The 10,666-nt window shown below is 39.8% G+C and overlaps 1 protein-coding gene across 7 annotated transcripts in view; it reads right to left on the bottom strand.

Annotated features, from left to right (window-relative positions):
* The window catches only part of LOC127410970 (homeobox protein Meis2), an 80,408-nt gene that overhangs the window by 1,363 nt on the left and 68,379 nt on the right, over positions 1-10,666 (bottom strand). For 5 of the 7 annotated variants that reach the window (XM_051646267.1, XM_051646265.1, XM_051646270.1 and 2 more), the window contains exons 10-13: positions 6,719-6,777; positions 5,726-5,836; positions 5,073-5,158; positions 1-979 (exon numbers count right to left, since the gene is read on the bottom strand). The exon at positions 1-979 is cut by the window's left edge. In XM_051646267.1, coding sequence (XP_051502227.1) covers positions 5,100-5,158; positions 5,726-5,836; positions 6,719-6,777 — 229 coding nt within the window. In that variant the 3' untranslated portion in view covers positions 1-979; positions 5,073-5,099. The remainder of the gene's footprint in view (positions 980-5,072; positions 5,159-5,725; positions 5,837-6,718; positions 6,778-10,666) is intronic. The other 2 variants (XM_051646268.1, XM_051646271.1) reach the window with 1 other exon arrangement.

Here is a 10,666-nt window from a genome sequence, read left to right as displayed (position 1 = left end):
TAATTATAATAAAATAAAAATGTATAAAAGCAACACAATCCAGTGCTTGGGCAATTCAAACGAAGAACTTCACCTACAGGGAAACATTCATTCATTCATGGACCAAAAAGGGTGAACGCGTGGAAAATAAAAGAGGCGTGAAGAGAGCGGCTTCAATCGGCAGAAACTCTGATGGAGGAATAATTCAGAATTCTGGTCCGTGACGGGGCGGATTCGCCGTGTAGTGTTAGCGTCTGGGCCGAGATGTGTTTCACTAGTTATTGCTGCGATCAGAGCGTCTCTGTTTCAAGGAACAACGCACACAATGTGACAAACAAGGTTTTACTCTAGGACTAGCTCAGAAAACATAAAGTGAGTGATAAAAATGTACAAGTTTTAATTTACTTTCTATGCTTTTATACTACAGTAGTTTGAACTCTTGGAGTCTCTTTTGTGAGTGTTTTTTTTTTTTTTCATAATGTTTGTGTGTGTGTGTGTGTGTGTGTGTGTGTGTGTGTGTGTGTGTGTTTAATAAGCAGAAACATCTTCTGGTGATTTGAACAAAAACCCAAGACTTTACAAAGTGTTCTCCTCAGCTCTTGGTCCTCCAGTAACGAAAGTAACAAAATTCACAAGATTACAAATGATCACAGCTCGTCTGGAATTCCATTTGAAGCGTCTGATTCAGCTGTCGGATGTTGCAACGTTTTTCTTTTCAAAAAAATCTGTCTTGGGCTTATTGTCGATGTCATCCTTGATGCTATTGGTCGGTTCCCTTGCGTCATTGGGCGAGTCCAGCAGCACTGGGGTCAGTTCTGCGTGTGGGGGTGGGGGGGTTTCCGTGCATTAGCATGGCTGCATGGGTTGGAGTGTGATGTTGAGATCTGGGTGAGAAATGTGAGAGACGAGGGGCCGCTGGTGGAGGGGTGGTGGTGATGATGCCATGCTGATGCCCACAGGACCACGCTGATGTACAAACTCCCCGACACGCCTCGCACACCTGAGATCCAGAGAAACACACAGTCAGCACAGTGAGACAACCACAAACACAGCATCTTCATCTACATTCAGGCCGCATGTCTGCAGCTAATGCAGCTAAAGGCGTTTAAGTCAAACATACACATATTCTCGAGTCGTGTATAAGGAGCTGAAGGAGACACATAAATTCACATCATATGAAGATTAATTTCAGTCTGTCAGTTGAACTGTCCTGCTGTGCGACAAATGAATTCTTAAAACAGTGCAAATATTCCATGTAGTTTCTCAATTAACATGAGCCCATACAAGCTGCATTCACAGTAATTATAGAAGAATTAGCAAAATGCAGTTTCAAACAGTTTTAGATATAGCATGTCACACTGCAAGACATGACAACTTCACAAAATATTTTGTCAGCTACACATACATTTCACTTGAATGCATTTGCCAGACACTTCAGCTCACTCAAGCTATACATGTTATCAGTATGTGTGATATGCAGAAGTGTACGCTGCAGAAACAAGCCCATAATACTAAACAATACTTGAGCGATCAGAACAGTGAAATCCCAGATGAAATTAGTGACAGAAAACGAGCTGTGCTGCTGTGAACTGATTTGATTTCAATTCCTTTAAGAACTTGCTAGAGAGCTGCTTAACACCACACACCGCTGTCAGAAAAGAGCGCAATATCTGTATTTCTGATACAAGGAAAGAATGCAGTCTAATTATAGAACCAGCAAACAGAAAGAAAACTGCAGTTTAAAAACAGATATATGCACAGATTGTGTAAAAATAGATTGTGTTTAGCAATGTCGTGTCGAGTTCAGTTGTGTTCAGTTGAGCTGTGTTTGTCATGTTCAATTGAACTGTAGGAATGTCCCGATACCATTTTTTTCTTCCTTTTTGGTACTCACAGATACCGATAAGATACCTGTTTTTTTTTTTTCCAAATTCAATATTGTTTATTTCAATTTTATCATCAAAATGGTGTCTAAATATATGAATTCATTCAAACTTTAATCAAATGAATATAGAACAATTTTAACATAATGTTGTATTCTTTTTATCAAATTAAGAGCTTTTATTGAGAATCTGACAGCACAATACAAAATACAACACTGGAGTTATTTTTGTCAAATAAAGTGCTGCATAACAGAGCGTCACAGATGTGAGATATTGCTTAAATATAATACAATTACTATTGATGAATTATTATTAGAAGAAGCTGTAGTATTATAGTAAATATTACTTAACTATACAGTAGTGATATATTTCTGCCGTGATTTTTTTCCATTTAAATTGAGCTTTTTATTTTGGCGGGAGCTTTTATTTGATAGTGAAGCCCTTTCCATTTCTGATTGTTTTAGATGGTCTCACTTCAGGAGAAGCAGGTCACTAAGTGATCCACTGTGAGAGTTAAACTGCAAAAGGCTGCTTTTTAATTAAATAAATATGCAGTCTGTATGTGCTGTGTGCTACAAAGTGAATTAGCGCTGTCATCTATTAAAGCGTGAAGCTCATGATGGTGTTTTCTGTGTATGAGCCAATAAGGACCTCTAAAGCCATCTGACGTCACCGCAACACATTCACACGTGCTCACATTTGAAGCACGCAGCACACGCAAACTAGCCTTTACGGTTTAATAATCACACAAGGACATCCCTACTGAATTGTGTGCAGTTGTGCTGAATTGTGTTGTGTTGAAATGTGTTAAGCTGAATGAGCTTTGTTGAGTTGAGTTTTGTTCTGCTGAATTGAGTAGAATTGAGGTGTGTTGATGTGTTGTGGGGTTCAGTTGTGCTTAATTAAGCTGTGTTGAGCTGTGTTCTATTGAATTGAGTTCTGTAGAATTAAGATGTGTTGAGTTGTGTTGTAACTGAGGTGTGTTAAGTTGTGTTGAGCTGTGCTGTGTTGAGCTTTACCTTGTTGAGTTCAGCTGAATCGAGCTGTGTTAAGCTGTGCTGTGTTGAGTTGTGTTGAAATGAGGTGTGTTGAGTTGTTTTTTGAGCTGTGCTGTATTCAGTTGTTTAGCTGTATTGAGTTGTGTTGAGCTAAACTGAGCTGTATTGAATTGAGCTGTGTTGAGTTGTGTTCTATTGTATTGAGTTCTGTAGAATGGAGGTGTGTTAAGTTGTGCTGTATTGAGGTGTGTTGAGTTGTGTTGAGCTTTACTGTGTGTTGAGTTGTGTTCTATTGAATTGAGTTTTGTAGAATTGAGGCGTGTTGAGTTGTGTTGTATTGAGGTGTGTTATGTTGTGATGAGCTGTGCTGTGTTGAGTTGTGTTGAATTGAGGTGTGTTGTTTTGTGTTGAGGTGTGTTGAACTGAGTTGAGCTGAACTGAGCTGTGTTGAATTGAGTTGTTTTGAGCTGTGTTGAGTTGTGTTCCATTGAATTGAGTTCTGTAGAATTGAGGTGTGTTGAGTTGTGTTGCGCTTTACTGTGTAGAGTTGTATTGTTGAGGGTTTTGCAGGTAGCAGTGCATGAAAATAGGGCGGCACAAAGGCAGGACAGCAGTGTTTTGTAACATGACCCTGGGGGCATTAACAACACACATTTAAAGGAGGGGGGTGGGGTCACCACAAGGTCATCAGGCACTCACTCCACATTCCTCTACTGCGGTACATCGCAATGAACAAATAACACAGAAAGTTTCGAGCATTTGGTATTTGAGAGACTAGCACACAATGAGATTAACGTCTGAAAGCCGAGTCATTTACTGACACAGACGGCGCGTCATCTCCATATAACCTGCAGCTCTTCCTGTTCAAATCACAGCAGGTGCATTTGATGCTGTAAACTGATTGTTCAGTGGATCTGCAGCCTTTTATTAACGTGAGTGTTAACAGCATCTACAGACGGTAACTGCACCTCTGTGAGCGCGCTCCGTTGCTGATCATAATTAAACAGCAAATACAGCATATTGTGTGCGTGTGTAATCAAATCACAGCGATGGCTAATATTCCTCTGTATTAAGCTATTAATCTAATTGCTCATGAAGCATAAAATATGTTACATAATTAAATAGTCTCAAAATGATCCGGCTGCGTATTAAAAATTACCCAAGCTGAGCAAATGTTGTCTCTACGGCTGTTTTAGGGAACACACTAGCTGCGTTTCTGACACTATTAGCGAACCGGGGGGGGCGCTCAGTTGCAGCATCACTATGGTGACCTAAAGGAAACTGCCGTCTATTTACATATAAAGAGTTCTTTTAATCAAGCAAAGTGTTATTATATTGAGGCTCATTGAGCAGGAAGTCGAGGTTAAATAAAATCTCCACTGCTTCAGCACCTATGGGATGCTATACGTCTTGATTTCTCAAATGTCTTAATCAGCCGGCGAACACGTGAACGAAATCTCCACATTTACACTCAGTCATTCCCATCTGCAGATGTTCCGATTCAATCCTGCTTCATTCCCAGTAAAAAAAAAAACTCCAGATGTGCGACTTCCCCCAGTGAAGGATGGCTGGTGTCACCCGGCGCGTCTGTATCTCGCTCGGGGAGCGTAATGTACTGCACTGCACCCGTCTTTGCATACAAGATAATTTGGGCATCAATCATTCCCGTGACGGATTTATGTCACTCTGAGGACAGTTTCACATCTCCTTTTTTATCACTTCACTGGAGCCCGCTTAATTCCAGCCTGTCATCATCTACCCCAGGAGACGTTTCTTTCCCCCAAATGTCCAACATTTGCATTGGCCACGAGAGAGAGTGCCGGCTCTGACGTGATAAATAAATTCCACTTTACTGCTGTTCTGCAGTGTTTTTCCAACAGTCCAGGAAATCATACAAGACCTGTAAAAAGACCAGCATCAATTTCCAGACTGGTTGTACTGGTTTGGACCAGTGTAGCCATGTTGTTCACTAGCACAAACGGTGGTCAATCAGCGTGGGCTTTCTGGTTAAGCTAGTTAAGAAGCGAGGTGTGGTGTGGAGCATTTGAAACACAACACATGCTGGTAGGCAGCACTGCTGGTTCGTGACATCAGGATGACTGTTCTGCAGAATGTCTGTGGAGTTATTCTGGGCTTTCAGGGGAATTCTGGAAGGAAAAGGCCACAGGAAACACTCCTGAAATAAAGGCGGAGGAAGAGAACGTGTACTTACTTCCCCCTTTTCTTTACAGTACAGCCGTTACATGTAGTGCCACTGGCCGTCCATGCCCATATTCATGCCCATACCGCTCATGGGACCTGCAGACACAAACAACAGACACAGTTAGAGTCCAGCGCTGAAGACCAGACCACAGACACACAACATGACATATCAGTCACTCAGTGTTATTCCAGTGAAGTATCTCAGATGTTTCTCCTAAAATTCCTCAGTAGGAATACAAATAGACACAAATGAGTCAATTGTTTGTTTGTTCTTATTGAGATCTCGGACTTATGACTGAAACACCCATATATGATTTATGAACAATTTGAGACATTGTTGAGATCTCTTGTAAAACTCGAGATGAGACATGTGAGACTAATGGAGTGCTTTATTGGCATGAAAAAACATTTTGCATTGCCAAAGCAATTACATGGAAAAACCGAACAAGAATTGAACAATGACTACAACATGAAAACAGTAATAGCTATCAATAAATAAATATGAGAAACATCTGAGTAGCAGCAGACTTCTGCAAAATCTCCATTTGCTATCCATTTTGTCTCCTTGCTGTACAGGAAAAACAGATCTCATGCATGATGTGTATGTTGTATGGGCAGACAGACAGCAGGTGTGATCGCAGGTAAACAGCCGTCTCTTCTCACCTGCCGGTCGGATTCCCATGTGTTGTTGTCCATCCAGGACGAAGCTGCCCATTGGCTGTCCCTCTGGACTGTATGCCGCTCCCTGACTCACTGAAGGATCAAGAAGAAAACCTGAGTGAAGTCACACGTGGACACCAGAGAGAGAAGAAGAGAAGATACCAGACCATCAGCGATCTTTTCACTGTAGCAGTAGTTATTGTTGTGCTGAACTAAAATCACCGGCAGGTCTGATCTGCGGTCAGGAGCTTACAATGGAAGTCAATGAGGTCAATTTGTAAACATTAAAGTACTCACTGTTTCAATAGTATATACACAAGACATAAACAATATGTGTGTTAACATGATTTTACTGTGATAAAATAACTTACTAACCGCATCTGTGTAAAGTTATAGACAATTTGACTACTTTGTTGCCATGACGATGTAATGTCGTTGACAAATAACTAGAAGTTCATCTGCTTAGACAACTTTACAGCTCAAATAATACATGAGTTTCAACAGAAGCATTAATGTAAGTCTTTTATAAAATTATAATCTTCATATTTCTGCATTTAAACCCTCCAAAAATGTACCCCATTGACTTCCATTGTAAGTGTCTCACTGAACACAGATTTGTGCTTTTATTAAAGAAAAGGAGGGACGAGTCGAAATTAATTTTTTGAGGTAATCAATATTATTCTACAAATGCTGTCGACTGAGCTCAACTTTTATCGAACCAGGAATATTCCTTTCATTCATGACTAACAATATGTAAAGCACTTTGACTATCTGATGCACTCAGAACTCAGAATTTTTCTCCAGATCTCCAGTGGCCGATTACCATTCTGATGTGCTAATGTTGCTCTAACCAGTCAGATAAAAAAACATCCAATCAGATGTACTAAACGTCTCGCAACACAGACACAGAAGAGAAGAGCGTGATACAACACTCATCCACTCAAACATCTGATGAGAACAGTGTGAAGAACATCAGAGATACATTGAGATATTTACCTGCTCGATTTGACTGGTCAATCATGGGCTGTACTATTCTTCTTCTCGCATTAATGAACCTGAAAACATAAAAGAAAAACAAGAAAAGAGTTTAAATCAGATGCTGTTACACAAGACATACCTGTTGTTCCAACTGTAATGAAAAACAAAACGTTAGCATGACACAATAGCATCGAAATCAGTCTTAAAATGTGTGTGATCAAGATTTTAATGTGATGCACTTAACCTTATTTTAGAGCTTTCATTAATAATGCTTTTGATTTGTTTGAACAGCCATCGGAAGAGAAGAAACACAAATGAGTTATTTTTAATATCTCTATGTCTCAAACCGTGCTCAGATTTGCAGAGACACCAAAGTCAGCAATCAAAAGTCAGAGATCTGAAATATAAACTCAAACATTTCTCCTCAAATTCTCCTAAGAACAAATGATCTGAGCTATTCGATCTACACAGCTCTCTACTCTTACTTTATGTCATTCTCCTAAGGAACTTTAGGAGGAACGTCAGTTTCGAGGACTCCATTAAGGAGTGATGACATGTTCCTCTAGTAGACCGCAGTGTGTTCCTGTAGATGAACTGAAGCCACTACACATGAAACCAACATCTCCCTCTCATGCACAAACATTTTTGTTCAAGCGCTCTCGAGAAGGTTTTGAGGGCTGACACAAGCGTTCCTTTGAGATGATGTTTGTCCCTGCCCCCCGGTTAGGTCTCGCTCTCTTCTCCAGCTGTCTGTGAATGAACGAGCTCCAGGCTTTTAGCAGCTATTGTGATGTCAGCGAGACCATCAATTAGACTGTCTGAAGTTTTATCACCAGCGATCCCTCCTGCTTCAGCCTCTCTCCTGCGGCTTCAGACTGCGCAGCGGCGCGGGTCACGGTGAGGTTAGTGCCAACCGAGGGAACCTTTTTAATGCCGAACGGGTCACAGAGGGCCATGTCAAAGGCAAGTACAGAGACTCCATACTCAAACGGCACAGAGGAGTGAGAGTTAACAGTACCCATATGTGTTTGATATTAGGCCATGGCGGGCGATCCTGCATGAAAGCTGGAGGAAAAGAAGCGGCCGAGTGCGCAGAGGGCGACTCAATGGGACCGGTCATTAGATCCATGCACAACTGGAATGAATTTGAGCTGTAATCCCTCCTGAAGCCGTCATACATGCCCTTACCTTCCATTAACTTTTAACGCCCGTAATCTGCACTTTCAAAGTGACAAGCTTCGATTTAACAAATGTACAGCTGGGAAAGAGACATCAAGAAAGCACAGAAATATTTGTAGCTTTCTTTGTCTGAAAGAGGGAAACACTTGGATGAATGATGGACACAACGCTGCTCAACATGTCACACAAAAAAAGAAAAAAGAGAATTCTGCATCAAAGCCTCACACGCTAAAATCATCAACGTGTATGTGTGTGTGTGAGTGTGTGCGTTTCTCACAGGTGAGATGAACACATGAACACACAGCTCCATAATGACAGTAACACACCTCTACACTTTGAAGAACGCTTTCTCACATGCATTATTACGATTATTATTGTTGTTATTTTTATACAAGTGGTAGTATTGTACATGTATTATTGCATGGCTCTCTGGAATACTTGGTTGTGATTGGTCAGTCATGGCATTCTGCTGTCAGTAGAGCTCAACAGCCTCCAGAAGTAAAAATCCTATTTCTTTTCTCCCTAGGTGAATTGATTATTAGTCAATAACTAATCTTTAAAAACAGACCTACCATGAGGTTGTTAATCGATGGAATATGTTTCTGTTGAAGACATCAGTCCATGTTATTTCAACTTTATTGTTTAATAAGCATGTTTAATAGCAGAATTCCTGGTGAAGATCTACACTACCCATGATCCTACAGAGAAATCCACCAATCAGAGGAGCGCTCTGCAGCTCCGCCCACTCCCGTGATGTACTGTGAATGACACAATCAAGTTGCTCGCCTTACACTCTCAAACTACTGATATATTTGTATATATCTGAATATTTTGCAATAAAATTGAACTATATTGTTTCTAAACTTATAATAAACAACTTTTAAAGCAATAGTTTTTAATTTGATTACATCATTCACAATGTTTCATGGGATTGTAGTTCATTCCCTCATTAAAGACAGTAAGTACACAGTCTTGTATCTTTGTCTTTTTGTCTGATTTTCAAACACTTTTTGCTTCAAATCAAAGTTTGTAATGATTCACCTCAGAGCTGGCTGCTTTGGTTCATGATGCACAACTTGTTTATGAAGGACTTTATGAAATCTCTATAGAAAATATTTAATGGGAAAATACTTCTGGAACCAAGATGGCTGAACAAGTGTGCGTGCATAAGTGGAATAATCTACATTCAGCTGGTTATTATTGCAAAATAAACCCCTTCAGGGTAAAACAAATCACCTGTTTGGGTCACTTGATTCAATTATATTATTTTATTATTAAAAAACTACATAAAGTGTGAAAAAACACAGTGAAGCTCACAGCACAAGAGTGATTTATGAATTTCTTTGGGAGAGGACTGACCCGTTCATGTCACACACACACACACACACACACACACACACCAGAGACCAAACCGCAATCACCTCACTGTATTCAGATGACATGGGCAGTTTTAACACAGAGTCTCGTGTCGTTTCTTACACTGTTAGACTCTTTATTGAAGCCGCGGAACAAACGTTTGAGAGACACACACACTCACACCCCCGCCACTGCGCTCCGCATGGAAACCCCACGCTGTCTTCAAACAAATAATTAAAGGCAAGGTGAAAGGTCACAGCAGGGTCATTTCTCTGGTTGTGTCTTTACTGCCGCCAACAACAAACCCTCATGAGAGAATCTGTAATGCTGCATGTGCACGAGAAAAACACATTAAAGCAATGAAGTCGTTGTTTAGAGTGAAAACAATCAGATATGTTAGACAAACTAATATTATGGGATGAGCGAAAGAATAAAAATTACAGTTATCTTTACTGTTGTTCGTTATTTTATCTACAGGTTGTTCTACAATTACAAACTGTTTCAAACAAACAGCACATTAATTCAGAGCAGTGATTAAAACTGACTGGAAATTGTTTTTAACGCACAGAACCGGTGTGTTCAATCGGAACCGAGTTTCAGATAGACCAGGATAAAAATAGAAAATAAATGTCATTTTCTGAAGGCTAAGCTTCCCCTTTCACTAACACTAACAGAGTTTCAAGCTGTATTTTGTACCCTATCCATGCAAGAGGCAGATATTCCTTCTAAAACACACAGACGCAGTGAGTGCTGGAGGCCACTTGTCTTCACTGTAGCGTGGAGCTCCATCAACATCCACAAGTCTCACTTCATACACGTTTAGCACGGGATTCTCGCGAGACGATGGCCCGTCATCACACCTGCTAAGGTCCTCAACATTCCTGCCCTGAAAACTACAATCTGCCCTCATCTGGTACGTTTGGACAAAAATGTCCTTTAAATGTATTCATTATTTCATCATGTCATATTCATACATTTTAGTCAGTTTTACTCTGATTAAAATGGCATTTATATTTAGTCAAAAAACAAACAAACACATTTTTTAGTTAACAATAATGAGTAAAATGGCAAACATATATTAAACTGTTACAGAGCAAACTATAACTAAATAACCCAGTACTGCATACAATTATTTAAACATGTATCACACATAATAAAGATGAATAAGTTCAATATGTAACATTTAAAAAAGCTGATCTCCTGAAATAAACGTACATAATGAATCTACTGAAGTATTCAATACTTTAGAAGTGATTCTGTTCTGAATTCCTTACATTTAGACAGTTTAGGATATTGTGTTACGTGTAGCGTGTTTTTAAGTAAAGGCATATTCACAGCATCTGTTCATTGTCTTTATTGTCTGTGCAGATATAAGTTGTAATATGATGTTAATGTTGTTAATATATTGATTAATGTCACATATATAGGATG

Source organism: Myxocyprinus asiaticus, chromosome 20 (genome assembly GCF_019703515.2).
Source record: "Myxocyprinus asiaticus isolate MX2 ecotype Aquarium Trade chromosome 20, UBuf_Myxa_2, whole genome shotgun sequence".
NCBI lineage: Eukaryota > Metazoa > Chordata > Actinopteri > Cypriniformes > Catostomidae > Myxocyprinus > Myxocyprinus asiaticus.
This window is presented reverse-complemented; position numbering and strand designations above follow the sequence as displayed.